At 37.6% G+C, this 18,544-nt stretch overlaps 1 protein-coding gene across 2 annotated transcripts in view; it reads right to left on the bottom strand.

The window, feature by feature from the left end:
• The window catches only part of DNA2 (DNA replication helicase/nuclease 2), an 89,605-nt gene that overhangs the window by 59,305 nt on the left and 11,756 nt on the right, over positions 1–18,544 (bottom strand). For both annotated transcript variants that reach the window (XM_077125104.1, XM_077125106.1), the window contains exon 5: positions 14,046–14,177. In XM_077125104.1, the coding sequence (XP_076981219.1) occupies positions 14,046–14,177 (132 nt within the window). The remainder of the gene's footprint in view (positions 1–14,045; positions 14,178–18,544) is intronic.

The raw sequence follows: 18,544 nt of genomic DNA, 5'->3' as shown, positions 1-18,544 counted from the left end.
GGCCAGAAGTTGGTTCTATGAGAAAATCAATAAGATTGATGGGCCCTTAGCAAGATTGACAAAAAGAAGAAGAGAGAGGATGCAAATAAATAAGATCAGAAATGGAAGAGGAGACATAACTACTGACCTCACAGAAATAAAGGAGGTAATAATAGGATACTATGAACAACTTTACGCTAATAAATACAATTTAGATGAAATGGACGGGTTCCTGGAAAGACATGAACAACCAACTTTGACTCAAGAAGACATAGATGACCTCAACAAACCAATCACAAGTAAAGAAATTGAATCAGTCATTCAAAAGCTTCCTAAAAAGAAAAGTCCAGGACCAGATGGCTTCACATGTGAATTCTACCAAATATTCCAGAAAGAATTGGTACCAACTCTCCTCAAACTCTTCAAAAAAATCGAAGTGGAGGGAAAACTACCTAATTCATTCTATGAAGGCAACATCACCCTCATACCAAAACCAGGCAAAGATATTACAAAAAAAGAAAACTACAGACCAATCTCTCTAATGAATATAGATGCAAAAATCCTCAATAAAACTCTAGCAAATTGTATCCGACAACACATTAAAAGAATTATACATCATGACCAAGTAGGATTCATCCCAGGTATGCAAGGATGGTTCAACATAAGAAATTCAATTAATGTAATACACCATATCAACAAATCAAAGCAGAAAAATCACATGATCATCTCAATTGATGCAGAGAAGGCATTTGACAAGATTCAACATCCTTTCCTGTTGAAAACACTTCAAAAGATAGGAATAGAAGGGAGCTTCCTTAAAATGATAGAGGGAAAATATGAAAAACCCACAGCCAATATCATCCTCAATGGGGAAAAATTGAAAACTTTCCCCCTAAGATCAGGAACAAGACAAGGATGTCCACTATCACCACTATTATTCAACATTGTGTTGGAGGTTCTAGCCAGAGCAATTAGACAAGAAAAAGAAATACAAGACATCAAAATTGGAAAGGAAGAAGTAAAACTATCACTGTTTGCAGATGATATGATACTATACGTCGAAAACCCGGAAAATCCACAACAAAACTACTAGAGCTAATAAATGAGCACAGCAAAGTAGCAGGTTACAAGATCAACATTCAAAAATCTGTAGCATTTCTATACACTAGCAATGAACAAGCTGAGGGGGAAATCAAGAAACGAATCCCATTTACAACTGCAACTAAAAGAATAAAATACCTAGGAAAAAATTTAACTAAAGAGACAAAAAACCTATGCAAAGAAAACTACAAAAAACTGTTAAAAGAAATCACAGAAGACCTAAATAGATGGAAGGGCATACCATGTTCATGGATTGGAAGACAATTATAGTTAAGATGTCAATCCTACCTAAATTGATTTACAGATTCAATGCAATAACAATCAAAATCCCAACAACTTATTTTTCAGAAATAGAAACACAAATAAGCAAATTTATCTGGAAGGGCAGGGTGCCCCGAATTGCTAAGAACATCTTGAGGAAAAAAAATGAAGCTGGAGGTCTCGCGCTGCTTGACTTTAAGGCATATTATGAAGCCACAGTGGTCAAAACAGCATGGTATTGGCATAAAGATAGATATATCAACCGATGGAATCGAATAGAGTGCTCAGATATATACCCTCTCATCTATGGACATTTGATCTTTGATAAGGCAGTCAAGCCAACTCACCTGGGACAGAACAGTCTCTTCAATAAATGGTGCCTAGAGAACTGGATATCCATATGCAAAAGAATGAAAGAAGACCCATATCTCACACCCTACACAAAAGTTAACTCAAAATGGATCAAAGATCTAAACATTAGGTCTAAGACCATAAAACAGTTAGAGGAAAATGTAGGGAGATATCTTATGAAACTTACAATTGGAGGCGGTTTTATGGACCTTAAACCTAAAGCAAGAGCACTGAAGAAGGAAATAAATAAATGGGAGCTCCTCAAAATTAAACACTTTTGTGCATCAAAGAACTTCATCAAGAAAGTAGAAAGACAGCCTACACAATGGGAGACAATATTTGGAAATGACATATCAGATAAAGGTCTAGTATCCAGAATTTATAATGAGATTGTTCAACTCAACAACAAAAAGACAGCCAACCCAATTACAAAATGGGAAAAAGACTTGAACAGACACCTATCAGAAGAGGAAATACAAATGGCCAAAAAGCACAAGAAGAGATGCTCAATGTCCCTGGCCATTAGAGAAATGCAAATCAAAACCACAATGAGATATCATCTCACACCCACCAGAATGGCCATTATCAACAAAACAGAAAATGACAAGTGCTGGAGAGGATGCGGAAAAAGAGGCACACTTATCCACTGTTGGTGGGAATGTCAAATGGTGCAACCACTGTGGAAGGCAGTTTGGCGGTTCCTCAAAAAGCTGAATATAGAATTGCCATACGACCCAGCAATACCATTGCTGGGTATCTACTCAAAGGACTTAAGGGCAAAGACACAAACGGACATTTGCACACCAATGTTTATAGGAACGTTATTTACAATTGCAAAGAGATGAAAACAGCCTAAATGTCCATCAACAGAAGAGTGGCTAAACAAACTGTGGTATATACATACGATGGAATATTATGCAGCTTTAAGGCAGGATAAACTTATGAAGCATGTAATAACATGGATGGACCTAGAGAACATTATGCTGAGTGAGTATAGCCAAAAACTAACAGACAATTACTGTATGGTCCCACTGATGTGAACCGACATTCGAGAATAAACTTGGAATATGTCATTGGTAACAGAGTTCAGCAGGAGTTAGAAACAGGGTAAGATAATGGGTAATTTGAGCTGAAGGGATACAGACTGTGCAACAGGACTAGATACAAAAACTCAATATGGACAGCACAATAATACCTAATTTTAAAGTAATCATGTTAAAACACTGAATGAAGCTGCATCCGAGCTATAGGTTTTTTTTTTTTTTACTATTATTATTACTTTTTTTTCTCTATATTGACATTCTATATCTTTTTCTGTTGTGTTGCTAGTTCTTCTAAACCGATGCAAATGTACTAAGAAACGATGATCATGCACCTATGTGATGATGTTAAGAATTACTGATTGCTTATGTAGAATGGTATGATTTCTAAATGTTGGGTTAATTTCTTTTTTTCTGTTAATTAATAAAAAAAAAAAAAAACAAGTGAGGCTGTGTAAAAGAAATTGTGAGAATATAGTCTATACCGTAGGCTGGCTAGTTTGCAGAGACAACCAGGCAATAAGACACTAGAAGGAGCCCTCTTAGGGTCAAAACAAATATCAGACCCTGTCATCACATACTCTTCATGAAAGAAGACCTAAGATTAGTATATAGAGGAAGATATGCCATCAGAGCACTGCTGAAAAATTAGTGAAGTTTAAAAGCTGGGTGTGTTCAGGGAAAGACTGGAAGAGAGTCCCACTGGTACCTCTGTTATCTGGGGGTATGACAATGGGCATACCCAAAGTTGACCCTTCTTTTTTTTTTTTTATTAATTAAAAAAAAATAAACTAACACAACATTTAGAAATCATTCCATTCTACATATGCAAGCAGTAATTCTTAATATCATCACATAGATGTATGATCATCATTTCTTAGTACATATGCATCGATTTAGAAAAAGAAATAGCAAGACAAAAGAAAAAGATAAAATGATAAAATAGACAAAAAATAAAAATAAAAATAAAAAATACAAAAATATATAAGAAAAAAAATTAAAAAAAACAAAAAAACTATAGCTCAGATGCAGCTTCATTCAGTGTTTTAACATAATTACATTACAATTAGGTAGTATTGTGCTGTCCATTTTTTTTTTTTTTTAGAAATCATACCATTCTACATATGCAATCAGTAGTTCTTAACATCATCACATAGATGCATGATCATTGTTTCTTAGTACATTTGCATCAGTTTAGAAGAACTAGCAATATAACCGAAAAAGATATAGAATGTTACTATAGAGAAAAAAAATAAAAGTAATAATAGTAAGAACAAAACAAAGCAAAACAAAACAAAAACCTATAGCTCGGATGCAGCTTCATTCACTGTTTTAACATGATTACTTTACAATTAGGTATTATTGTGCTGTCCATTTTTGAGTTTTTGTATCTCGTCCTATTGCACAGTCTGTATCCCATCAGTTCCAATTACCCATCATCTTACCCTGTTTCTAACTCCTGCTGAACTCTGTTACCAATGACATATTCCAAGTTTATTCTCGAGTGTCGATTCACATCATTGGGACCATACAGTATTTGTCTTTTAGTTTTTGGCTATACTCATTCAGCATAATGTTCTCTAGGTCCATCCATGTTATTACATGCTTCATAAGTTTATCCTGCCTTGAAGCTGCATAATATTCCATCGTATGTATATACCACAGTTTGTTTAGCCACTCGTCTGTTGATGGACATTTAGGCTGTTTCCATCTCTTTGCAATTGTAAATAACGCTCCTATAAACATTGGTGTGCAAATGTCCGTTTGAGTTTTTGCCCTTAAGTCCTTTGAGTAGATTCCCAGCAATGGTATTGCTGGGTCGTATGGCAATTCTATATTCAGCTTTTTGAGGAACCGCCAAACTGCCTTCCACAGTGGTTGCACCATTTGACATTCCCACCAACAGTGGATAAGTGTGCCTCTTTCACTGCATCCTCTCCAGCACTTGTCATATTCTGTTTTGTTGATAATGGTCATTCTGGTGGGTGTGAGATGATACCTCATTGTGGTTTTGATTTGCATTTCTCTAATGGCCAGGGACATTGAGCATCTCTTCATGTGCCTTTTGGCCATTTGTATTTCCTCCTCTGAGAGGTGTCTATTCAAGTCTTTTTCCCATTTTGTAATTGGGTTGGCTGTCTTTTTGTTGTTGAGTTGAACAATCTCATTATAAATTCTGGATACTAGACCTTTATCTGATATGTCGTTTCCAAATATTGATTCCCATTGTGTAGGTTGTCTTTCTACTTTCTTGATGAAGTTCTTTGATGCACAAAAGTGTTTAATTTTGAGGAGCTCCCATTTATTTATTTCCTTCTTCAGTGCTCTTGCTTTAGGTTTAAGGTCCATAAAACCGCCTCCAATTGTAAGTTTCATAAGATATCTCCCTACATTTTCCGCTAACTGTTTTATGGTCTTAGACCTAATGTTTAGATCTTTGATCCATTTTGAGTTAACTTTTGTGTAGGGTGTGAGATATGGGTCTTCTTTCATTTTTTTGCATATGGATATCCAGTTCTCTAGGCACCATTTATTGAAGAGACTGTTCTGTCCCAGGTGAGTTGGCTTGACTGCCTTATCAAAGATCAAATGTCCATAGATGAGAGGGTCTATATCTGAGCACTCTATTCAATTCCATCGGTCGATATATCTATCTTTATGCCAATACCATGCTGTTTTGACCACTGTGGCTTCATAATATGCCTTAAAGTCAGGCAGTGCAAGACCTCCAGCTTCGTTTTTTTCCCTCAAGATGTTTTTAGCATGAACACGGTATGCCCTTCCATCTATTTAGGTCTTCTGTGATTTCCTTTAGCAGTTTTTTGTAGTTTTCTTTATATAGGTTTTTTGTCTCTTTAGTTAAATTTATTCCTAGGTATTTTATTCTTTTAGTTGCAATTGTAAATGGGATTCGTTTCTTGATTTCCCCCTCAGGTTGTTCATTGCTAGTGTATAGAAATGCTACAGATTTTTGAATGTTGATCTTGTAACCTGCTACTTTGCTGTACTCATTTATTACCTCTAGTAGTTTTGTTGTGGATTTTCCGGGTTTTCGACATATAGTATCATATCGTCTGCAAACAGTGATAGTTTTACTTCTTCCTTTCCAATTTTGATGTCTTGTATTTCTTTTTCTTGTCTAATTGCTCTGGCTAGAACCTCCAACACAATGTTGAATAATAGTGGTGATAGTGGACATCCTTGTCTTGTTCCTGATCTTAGGGGGAAAGTTTTCAATTTTTCCCCATTGAGGATGATATTGGCTGTGGGTTTTTCATATATTCCCTCTATCATTTTAAGGAAGTTCCCTTGTATTCCTATCCTTTGAAATGTTTTCAACAGGAAAGGATGTTGAATCTTGTCAAATGCCTTCTCTGCATCAATTGAGATGATCATGTGATTTTTCTGCTTTGATTTGTTGATATTGTGTATTACATTAATTGATTTTCTTATGTTGAACCATCCTTGCATACCTGGGATGAATCCTACTTGGTCATGATGTATAATTCTTTTAATGTGTTGTTGGATACGATTTGCTAGAATTTTATTGAGGATTTTTGCTTCTATATTCATTAGAGAGATTGGTCTGTAGTTTTCTTTTTTTGTAATATCTTTGCCTGGTTTTGGTATGAGGGTGATGTTGCCTTCATAGAATGAATTAGGTAGTTTTCCCTCCGCTTCAACTTTTTTGAAGAGTTTGAGGAGAGTTGGTACTAATTCTTTCTGGAATGTTTGATAGAATTCACATGTGAAGCTGTCTGGTCCTGGACTTTTCTTTTTAGGAAGCTTTTGAATGACTGATTCAATTTCTTTACTTGTGATTGGTTTGTTGAGGTCATCTATGTCTTCTTGAGTCAAAGTTGGTTGTTCATGTCTTTCCAGGAACCCGTCCATTTCCTCTAAATTGTTGTATTTATTAGCGTAAAGTTGTTCATAGTATCCTGTTATTACCTCCTTTATTTCTGTGAGGTCAGTAGTTATGTCTCCTCTTCCATTTCTGATCTTATTTATTTGCATCCTCTCTCTTCTTCTTTTTGTCAATCTTGCTAAGGGCCCATCAATCTTATTGATTTTCTCATAGAACCAACTTCTGGCCTTATTGATTTTCTCTATTGTTTTCATGTTTTCAATTTCATTTATTTCTGCTGTAATCTTTGTTATTTCTTTCCTTTTGCTTGTCTTGGGGTTAGTTTGCTGTTCTTTCTCCAGTTCTTCCAAGTGGAGAGTTAATTCCTGCATTTTTGCCTTTTCTTCTTTTCTGATATAGGCATTTAGGGTAATAAATTTCCCTCTTATTACTGCCTTTGCTGCATCCCATAAGTTTTGATATGTTGTGTTTTCATTTTCATTCGCCTCGAGGTATTTACTACTTTCTCTTGCCATTTCTTCTTTGACCCACTCGTTGTTTAAGAGTGTGTTGTTAAGCCTCCATGTATTTGTGAATTTTCTGGCACACGGCCTATTATTGATTTCCAACTTCATTCCTTTATGATCCGAGAAAGCGTTGTGTATGATTTCAATCTTTTTAAATTTGTTAAGACTTGCTTTGTGACCCAGCATATGGTCTATCTTTGAGAATGATCCATGAGCACTTGAGAAAAAGCTGTATCCTGCTGTTGTGGGATGTAATGTCCTATAAATGTCTGTTAAGTCTAGCTCATTTATAGTAATATTCAGATTCTCTATTTCTTTATTGATCCTCTGTCTAGATGTTCTGTCCATTGATGAGAGTGGTGAATTGAAGTCTCCAACTATTATGGTATATGAGTCTATTTCCCTTTTCAGTGTTTGCAGTGTATTCCTCACGTATTTTGGGGTATTCTGGTTTGGTGCGTAAATATTTATGATTGTTATGTCTTCTTGTTTAATTGTTCCTTTTATTAGTATATAGTGTCCTTCTTTGTCTCTTTTAACTGTTTTACATTTGAAGTCTAATTTGTTGGATATTAGTATAGCCACTCCTGCTCTTTTCTGGTTGTTATTTGCGTGAAATATCTTTTCCCAACCTTTCACTTTCAACCTATGTTTATCTTTGGGTCTAAGATGTGTTTCCTGTAGACAGCATATAGAAGGATCCTGTTTTTTAATCCATTCTGCCAATCTATATCTTTTGATTGGGGAATTCAGTCCATTGACATTTAGTTTTATTACTGTTTGGATAATATTTTCCTCTACCATTTTGCCTTTTGTATTATATATATCATATCTGATTTTCCTTCTTTCTACACTCTTCTCCATACCTCTCTCTTCTGTCTTTTCGTATCTGACTCTAGTGCTCCCTTTAGCATTTCTTGCAGAGCTGGTCTCTTGGTCACAAATTCTCTCAGTGACTTTTTGTCTATAAATGTTTTAATTTCTCCTTCATTTTTGAAGGACAATTTTGCAGGATATAGGAGTCTTGGTTGGCAGTTTTTCTCTTTTAGTAATTTAAATATATCATCCCACTGTCTTCTAGCTTCCATGGTTTCTGTTGAGAAATCTACATATAGTCTTATTGGGTTTCCCTTGTATGTGATGGATTGTTTTTCTCTTGCTGCTTTCAAGATCCTCTCTTTCTCTTTGACCTCTGACATTCTAACTAGTAAGTGTCTTGGAGAACGCCTATTTGGGTCTATTCTCTTTGGGGTGCGCTGCACTTCTTGGATCTGTAATTTTAGGTCTTTCATAAGAGTTGGGAAATTTTCAGTGATAATTTCTTCCATTAGTTTTTCTCCTCCTTTTCCCTTCTCTTCTCCTTCTGGGACACCCACAACACGTATATTTGTGCGGTTCATATTGTCCTTGAGTTCCCTGATCCCCTGCTCAAGTTTTTCCATTCTTTTCCCTATAGTTTCTGTTTCTTTTTGGAATTCAGATGTTCCATCCTCCAAATCACTAATTCTACCTTCTGTCTCTTTAAATCTATCATTGTAGGTATCCATTGTTTTTTCCATCTTTTCTACTTTATCCTTCACTTCCATAAGTTCTGTGATTTGTTTTTTCAGTTTTTCTATTTCTTTTTTTTGTTCAGCCCATGTGTTCTTCATGTCCTCCCGCAATTTATCGATTTCATTTTTGAAGAGGTTTTCCATTTCTGTTCGTATATTCAGCATTCGTTGTCTCTGCTCTTGTATCTCATTTGAACTATTGGTTTGTTCCTTTGACTGGGCCATATTCTCAATCTTCTGAGCGTGGACAGTTATCTTCTGCTGCTGGTGTCTGGGCATTTAGTCAGATTTCCCTGGGTGTCGGACCCAACAAGGTTGTAAGATTTTTCTGTGAAATCTCTGGGTTCTGTTTTTCTTATCCTGTCCAGTATGTGGCGCTCGTGGCACACATTTGTCTCAAGTGTTTGGAATGGATCTCCCCCGGTCACCGATCTCTGCGGCCTGGGGATTTCCGATCCAATTCTCTCCGTTGGTTCAGGGGCCGCGCGTGGTGGGGGCGTCAGGCGCCGCGGCTTGAGGGTACCCTGTGGCTGGTCGTCTGCCGCTGGCCACAGCGGGCCCGGGGAAGTCACTACCAGACCAGGATGTCGCCCGCGGGGGAGAGGCGTCGGTCACCGGCCGCCGCGGCCTGGGGAATTCCCCACCGGACCAGGAATCCGCCCGCGGGGGGGGCCACCGCGGCTTGGATAGCCCTCTGATCCGAGACTTGTAGCTGCGGACTTGAAGCCGAGACTCGGAGCCGCCCGCAAAAGAGGGGCGCCGGCCGCCTCGGCTTGGGAAACTTGCCTCTCTGAGACTCTCAGCCGGCCCGGGAAGGAGGGAGGGAGTAGCTCCGACCGCCGCAGCTGCCGCTGCTCGGGAAATCATGCGCTGCTCGGGAATCTCACCGCAGCCAAATCTCGCAGTCAGACTAGCCAGTCCAGACTGGGGTACGCTGTGTGTCTATTCCCTGCCGTAGCCCCGGGAGCTGTTCTGCACTGTTTCAGTTCACCTAGTAGTTGCTTTGGAGGAGGAGGAACTAAGACTCACGTACCTTACTAAGCCGCCATCTTGGCAAGTTGACCCTTCTTGAGGATATACATCAGAGATATAACACTGTGTGTGTACTGGGGGACCAGCAGGACAATAGACATCATTACTATAAACCAGCCAGTCACTATACAAATAAGCAAATAACACTAATAAGCTCTGGGGGGTAGGGAGGACCCACTACCTAGAATTGCTACAATACTTATCTAAAACATCCAATTTCCAGCAAAAAAAATTATGTCATGCAAAGAAATAAAACATTCACAGGAAAAAAGCAACAAACTACCTCCAAAAGTGGCCAGATATTGGATTTAACAGGAAAAGATTTCAAAGTAGACATTATAAATATGTTCACACACAAAATAAAAGATTGATTAAAAAAGTAAAAGAAGGTATGACAACAATGTTACATCAAATAGAGACTATCAATAAACAGATTTTTTTTTAAAGGCAATGGAAATTATGGAGTTGAAAAATTTAATAGCTGAAATATAAAATTCACTAGAGGGGCCCGACAGTAGATACGAACTAGTAGAAGAAACAATTCATGAACTTGATGACAGAATGAAAGACATTATGCAAGTTAAACACCAAGAGAAAAAAAGAATGAAGAAAAATTTAACAGAAGCCCAGAGAAACATGGGATATCAGTAAGCAACCCACCATACATGTAATGGAAGTACCAGAAGGAGATGAGAGAGAAAAAGGAGAAGAAAAAATGTGTGAAGAAATAACGGGCTAAAAATTTCCCAAATTTATTGATAAACAATAATCTACACATCCAAGAAGCTCAATGAATTTCAAGGAGGATAAATGCAAAGAGACCTACTAACAGATGCATCATAGTAAAAACATAGAGAAGTCACAGACACAGAGAAAATCTTCAAGGCAGCAAAAGAAAAAAGATCCATCACTTTCAAGGGATCTCCCATAAAACTGACAGCTGACTTCTCACCAAAAACAACAGACGTCAGGAGGCAGTGGAATAATATATTCAAAGTGCTCAAAGAAAAAAAAATGTCAACCCAGAATCCAGTAAGCAACAAAGCTATTGTAGAAAAATGAAGGTAAAAAACGGAGGGCGGGGGAATAAAGATGTTCCCAGATAAACAAAAACAGAGAATTCATTGACAGCAGACCCACCTCATAAGAAGTACCAAAGGACATTCTTCAGGCTGGAAATAGGTGATCCCAGATATGTTCTTCTCTTAATTGATTTGTAAAGCAATTATATAAAACAATACATATATAAAGCATTGTTGGGCCTATGACACATAGAAATGTAACACATGTGAAATATATTAGCCAATAGCACAAAGAAGATGAGTGACAGCAAAGTTGTAATGGGCTAAGGAAATGGTAACAGATGATAAAGTAATAATTATCATAACGCATTCTTGGGTTTGTAACATCAATAGTTGTAATATGTATAACAATACTATATAAAGAAGAAAAGGGAATAGAATTATAAAGGAACATTTTTATATATTAGTGGAATTAAGCTATTATACATCTGAAGTGATTCTGATAAGTCAAGACGTACATAGTAAACACTAGAGGAACCACTAAAAAATTTAAAATGCAGTAAAAAGTCATTAATGCAATTAAAATACTAGGGCGGGCCATGGTGGCTCAGCAGTAAGAAATGCTTGTCTGCGATGCCAGAGGAGCCGGGTTCGATTCCCGGTGCCTACCCATGTAAAAAAAAAAAAAAAAAAAAGAAGAAGAAAAGAAATTAAAATACTAAATTTCAAAATAAAAATAAAGTAGAAGAGGAAGAGAGGAACAAAAAAGCATGAGACATGGAAAACAAAAAGCTAGATGGCAGATGTAAATCCAACCACACTAATAACAACATTAAAGATGAGGGGACTAAACAATCAAATCAAAAGTCAGGAACCGTCAAAAATTTCTGGATAAAAAACATGATCCAACTACATGTTGTCTACAGGAGATACACTTTAGATTCAAAGACACAAATAGAAAGTATAAGGATGAAAAAAGATGTATCATGCAAACAGCAATGATAGTAAAGTTGGCATACATCAGATAAAACAGACATTAAAACAAAAATGTTAGAAATAAAGAGGGACATTTTATAATGATCATTTGAAAAGGATCAATCCATCAGGTAAGATATAACAATTAAAAATACATATGCACTCGACAGCAGAGAATCAAAATACATGAAGCAAAAACTGACATTGAAGAGAGGTATAGACAATTTAACAGTAATAACTGGAGACTTAAATACCTCAACTTTTCTTTTTTTTTTTATTTGGGGGGGGGTGGTGGAGGCAGTACATACTCTGGGAATAATCAAATCCAGGTCTCCTGCATGGAAGGCAAGCATTCTACCACTGAACCACCCATGCACCCTTTCCCAACTTTTTAATAATGGATAAAACAACTAGACAGAAGAGCAGCAAGGAAACAGAAGACTTAAACAACACTATAAACCAACTAAAGCTAACAGACATCTATAGAACACTTCACCCAAAACAAAAGAATATCCACTCTCAAGTGCACATGAAACATTCTCCTGGATAGACCATAAAACAAACCTCAATAAATGTAAAAGGATAGAAACAACATAAAGTATATTCTCTGACTGCAATGGAATGAAAATAAAAATTAATAACAAGGAAAAATCTGGGACACTCACAAATATGTGGAAATTGAACAACACATTCCCAATTAACACTGAGTCACAGAAATTACAAGGGAAATCAGAAAACACATTGAGATGAAAATTAAAGACATAAAATACTACAACTAATGAGAGAAAGCTAAAGCAGTCCTCAGAGAGAAATAGAGGTACAAATGCACACATATTAAGAAAAAAGAAAGATCTCAAATCAGTAACCTAGGTTTACAACTTAAAACACTGTAAAAAGAGCAAACCAAACCTAAAGCAAGGAGAAGGAAGAAATAAAGATTAGAGCATAAATTAATGAAATAGAAAATAGATAAACAGTAGAGAAAATCAATGAAACCAAAATCAGATCAAAATACTCTGCACCTTTCCTCCCTAACTGCCTGACCATCAGCTGCCATCATGAATGACAATGTATCCAGACCAGGAAGTTCATAACCAACCCACTATTTCAACAGAAACAAATGGTCATCGATGTCCTTCACTTTGAGAAGACCACAGTACCTAACAGAGATATCTGGGAAAAACTAGCCAAAATGTACAAGGCCATATCAGATGTCATCCTTGCATTTGGATTCAGACCCATTTTGGTGGTGGCAAGACAAGTAGCTTCCTTCCAATGTTTCCAAAGACTTCCTATCTAATCAGATTAGCAGCCCAAGTTCTGACATGCTTACAATGCCCTACCAGAGCTGTATCTCTTGCTATCTCTCCCACCTCATTCGGTTCCAGCCACAGTGATCTCCCTGATGGACTGAAACACTGTAGGTACACTCTAGCTACAGGACTTTTACCCTTTGTGTTTTCCCTGTCTCGAAGGCTCTTCCTCGAGATAGCTTCACAGATCACTTCTTCATTTCCTTCAGGCTTCTGCCCAAATCTCACCTTATTAGAAAGGCCTTCCATGAACTTTCTGTGGAAATGTTCTACTACCATCACTATCTACACTATCTGCTTTCCTTTCCTTCTTATCTACCTTACTGTTCTAAACTGAATTTATTACAAACTGTTTACTTGCTCAGTGGTGTGGAAGTTCCATGAAGTCCACAGTTTTGGGTTTTTCTTTTTTCCCACTACTATAATCCCAGTACCTAGAACATTTCTTGGCATATATCAGAAACCCAATATATAGTTGCGGAATGGCTAAATATCCAAAAAAGAAAAAATTTATGTCAGTACTATTTTAAGGGAAAAAAAGCCAAATGCCAATCATTATATGGCTAAACACAGTATTTAAACATAAAGCACAAATCTAAATAGCAACAAACATACGACATAGTCCATATATCACAGTAATACAGAGAAATATATATGAAAGTCAAATGAAAAAATTTAGGAGCACAAAATATTTGCAAATTGATTATTTTATAAAATATGTATATGCACATACAGATTTTATTATAATGAAAATAGAAAGTATTATTCATTTGATTCTTTTTGTCCAAGAAAGAAACTAAGGACCATAATTTATGATATAAACAAACAAAACAATTGTAAAAGATTAACCTTAAAAAAAAAAAAACTTTGATTCAAAGTACAGAATAGAATCCTGGTCTATAAAAATGATTGCTGGGTGGGCCACGGTGGCTCAGCAGGCAGAGTTCTCACCTGCCATGCCAGAGACTTGGGGTCGATTCCCAGTGCCCGCCCATACAAAAAAAACAAAAGTTGATTGCTACATAAACATAATGTGTTTCTTACAGAGAAAGCCGCATCTGAGGGAACTCAGGTGAGATATATTCATGCATGAAATCTCCAGCCCATTTAGAAAATGAAGGAAGATACTCTTCTACTTCTTGTTTTATTTCGTCTTGATTCAGATTTAAGCGGTACCTGCCATATCAAACATAAAAGCATAAATATAGAAAAGTAAACAAGGACAAAAACTTTCAAATAACAATAATGACATCAAATTTCAGAGATGTTCTCCAATTCCTACTATCTCATGTCTAAATGGAAGAGTCCCACTAACAACTGTGGATAAAGAGAAACATTTGGAGACACTGATACCATGCATGGAAAATCTATAGGAGCATTAACATCAAAAGTCAAAAAAGACTAACAGAAACCTTGTGTCTGATGCTCCTTTTATTTACCTTGTCGAGAGATGAGCAGAACACATGGAATAAAAATAGATAATAGGGGGAACAAATGTTAAAATAAATTTAGTTTGAAATGCTAGTGATCAATGAAAGGGAGGGGTAAGGAGTATGCATGTAAAATTTTTTCTTCTGTTTTTGTTTTATTTTTCTGTTTTTGTCTTATTTTTCTGTTGTCTTTTTATTTCTTTTTCTGAACTGATGCAAATGTTCTGGGAAATGATCATGATGATGAATATGCAACTATGTGATGATATGGTGAATTGCTGAGTGTATGTGTTGGGAATGTTTGTGTTTCTTTCTTGTAATTTTTTTTAATTAATAAAAAATTAAAAAAATAAAAGACTAACAGACTATATTCTCAGTTTTTCAGGTGTCCAACAAGGTCAACAATATTCATAATAATAATAAGACATAATTTTCCCTTTTCACTCATTTTCTCGTGAATGCAGAATGAAGTTTTCCGAGGCTTCATGACATATGATACGGTAATCTAATAAATGCAGAAACAGATATGAGAATACAGATATCTTGTATTAAGACAGGTATTTTTAAAAATTGCAAAAATTTAAAACAATGCCACTAAAATTCTTCAAAAAGTTTTTCCATAAAAATGTTCTTTATGGCGGGCCGCGGTGGCTCAGCGGGCAAAGTGCTTGCCTGCTATGCCGGAGGACCTCGGTTCGATTCCCGGCCCCAGCCCATGTAACAAAAACGGAGAAACAGAATACAATAAAACAAGAAAATGTTTAAAAATGTTTCCCTTTCTTCCTTCTATCCTTCCTTCCTTCTCTCTGTCTTTCCTTTAAAAAAAAAAAAAAAAAAAAAAAAAAAAAAAAAAATGTTCTTTATTATTAACATGTAATGGGTTATTACTATTTTTAAATGAATGAACATTTTAAAAATTTCTCAATTTTGATTGAGAAATTAAACAAAAGCTCTTTAGGGACTCAAGTTTTTAGTATGAAGGGGTCCGGAGACCAAACAGTTAGAAAACTGCTACTGTAGACTTAACTTACCAGATTCTTTCTCCCAGCTCCTTCATTATGTTTAACATTTCCAATCTTAACTACTCTAAGATGTTCAGAGCACATCTATTTGCACGTCAGATCACTCCCAGACTTGAATCCTAACTCTATACTTACTAGATATGTGACTAGTAAGTGGGTTCAATTCACTGTCAACTGAACACATTTCCTTATCAGTGAGGTGGATGCTGGAGAAGTCAAGGACACATTCAGCCACTGTCTCTCACCCATCTCCCAGGCCACACCTATTTCTGCCCCGCCTCTCCTGCACCCCTCCCCCCCACTTTTTCCTCTTCATTGTCTATAATGCAGATTTGGTTATGTTTCCTTTAGGCTTGTGCAATGGCAGGTGTTTATTACATGTCTATTTCACAAAAGACCTCAGGCAACCAAAGGAGTCATTAAATTTTAAGCAGCCCCAGCTACTTGCCAGGGCACAAAGGCTGCTCACTGGCAGAGCCCCCTCCCCATGGACCATATAAAAACTCAACAGGTAGGCAGTGCAGGTGTCCCTCATCTCCAACACAAAGAGAGGCCTGAGGAGCTGCCATCCATCGACCTGACCTGAGCAGCTGGCCTCCTTGGGAAACAGGCCAAGGTGGGATTCCCCCTGGATCTTTTGGACCCTTTGCTATACAAGCAATAAAGTGGTCTGGTGTGCCTGAGACCGTGCTCCCGTAACACACCGTATACCAACTTGCTCCAGAGTGGAGATGATAACTCTACACAGGGTTAGAGGATTAACTAAAACAATGTATGTAAAATACTTAGCTTATGGTAAGAACCTGATAAGTTAGAAGATGATGATAAAAAGCACATGCATATCATGCTGACTATAGGCCAGGCGCTATTCCAGCTGTTTTATATGAATTAACACCTTTCACCCTCATTATAACTCTATGAGATAGTTACTATAATCATCACCCCCATTTTGGAGTTGAGGAAACCCAGGCAAAAATGTAAGGCTATTTCCAAAGACTATACAGGTCCTGCTCTGGAACCTAAGTTCTTAACTCCGTCACTCCCTTCTATACAGTTACAACAATTCACTGCCATTATTCTCTCCCTGCAGGCCTGAGTTCATCTGGATATTAGCATAGCCTCTAACAAGCTGCAATTTTCTTCCAAAAGACAAAATTCATAATTTTTTCACATTCTCAAAGTAGCACCATAATACAACATTTATCAACCACTGAAACCTCAGTGAATTTAGTATTGTTAACTTTGTATACTTTCCAGTATGCTCCTACTTGTCTAGGTCTCTGTTCCCTACAGCTTACTAGTACGAAGAAGGCAATCTGGTCAGCCCTCAGAGAGTCTGTTCAACAGAATAGATAAAATTCGCAATCCTAGCTCTGTCAAGACTGGTTGTCCTGAGAACAACAGCAAACTCAGAGAGAAAGAAAGCTGAAATTTCTCAAGTAAGAGAGGAACAGTAGATACCAAAGTGCCCCAGAAGATCTAGAGAAACACATATTCATACTACCCAATGCACAAGGCTATCCTTGCTAAGGGATGTTTGAAATCAGGCAGTTTTCTAAAAGACGATGCAGGTAAGGATATGGGGAAACAAGGACTCATATTGTTTGCAGAAGTGTAAACTGGGATAGTGTCTATAAAGAGCAATTTGACAATCTATATCAAAATTTTAAATGAACCTAGATTGGATCCTGTACTGGAGCAAAACATACTATAAAGTACACCAATGGACAACTGACAAAACTGGAATGTAGACAGCAGATCAGATCAAAACATTGTACTGATGCTAAATTCCCTGTTGTTGACAAACATAGTACAGTTACATAAGAGAAAATTCTAATTCCAGTAGTTAGAGGCAAAAGACCATGATAGAAAATGAAAAAGTATTTGCAAAGTCTCTTGAGGGACTGGGAAAGATAGAACTATTAAGCTTCCTTACCTGGGGATTGTTGACATTTTCTTAAACAAGAGGGCCTCCCAATTTATTAAGCCAAGGCCTCAATCTTGAGGTTTGCTCTTATGAAACTTATTTCTGTAACAGCAAACTGAACCTACTTATGATTAGTGCCTAATAGTCATCGCCAGAAAATCTCTGCTGTTGCTCAAATGTGGTCTCTCTCTAAGCCAAACTCTGAACTTCCTGCGTACATGAGACATAATTTCCAAGTGTGTAGGTCCTGGCATCGTGTATTAGCTGACCAAAAGGGGGAAAAGAAACTCCAGGTCAAGATGGCGGCTTAACAACATGCACATTTTAGTTCATCCTCCAGAACAACTACTAAATAACCAGAAACAGTACAGAACAACTCCTGGGGCCACGTCGGTGACCAAACACACAGCATATCCCACTCTGGACGAGCTGGACCGGCTACGAGCACCCCCCAGAACCATGAGCTCCCAAAGCTGCGGCAGCAAGCGCCCCGCCCCCACAGGCCGCTTCCCAGAGGGGAAAGGAAAGGACTTTACCAGCAGCAGGGACTGGGCACAATCAAACACCAATTGTGGAACTAATTAACACATTCTAACTACTAAAAATAGGCCCCTAGCTTAGGTAAACCTGATCAAAGCGGAGGTTGCTCATTTTTGCCCTGGTGCCAAGGGGGCAGGACTAACAGAAAAAGGGGGGGAAAAAAAAGAAGGAAACAGAGGTTTTTGTAGCTGCATATCTACAAAGGCTTGACTGCCTCTGGATACAGTGGCAGGACTTTTCAGGCTGCAACTGCCCCAGGCATAGGCAGAAGTGAGCTCTTTTGGGGGCTTGTCTGGAGCCTATGCCTTCCCAGGGGAGGGGTGAAGCCCAACTCAGGTGGAATCCCTCCATTAAGGAATTCAGACCCCAGGGCTTGGTAATTTGAAGCCATTAAAACCAGCCTACAACCTCTCCTCTGTCTCCACCACGCCCCCAGCAGGGAGAGTCTGCCAAAGTTAAAGGTACTGCATCATCTTATGTTGGAGGGACCTGCAGTCAGACAAGCGCCACACACAGGGCAGGATAAGAAAAACAGAGTCCAGAGACTTCACAGGAAAGTTTTTCCACCTGCTGGGTCTCACCCTCAGGGAACACCGACGCAGGTGACTCTTTCCTCCTGATAGG

The sequence above is a fragment of the Tamandua tetradactyla genome, chromosome 13, assembly GCF_023851605.1.
Source record: "Tamandua tetradactyla isolate mTamTet1 chromosome 13, mTamTet1.pri, whole genome shotgun sequence".
Classification (NCBI taxonomy): domain Eukaryota; kingdom Metazoa; phylum Chordata; class Mammalia; order Pilosa; family Myrmecophagidae; genus Tamandua; species Tamandua tetradactyla.
This window is presented reverse-complemented; position numbering and strand designations above follow the sequence as displayed.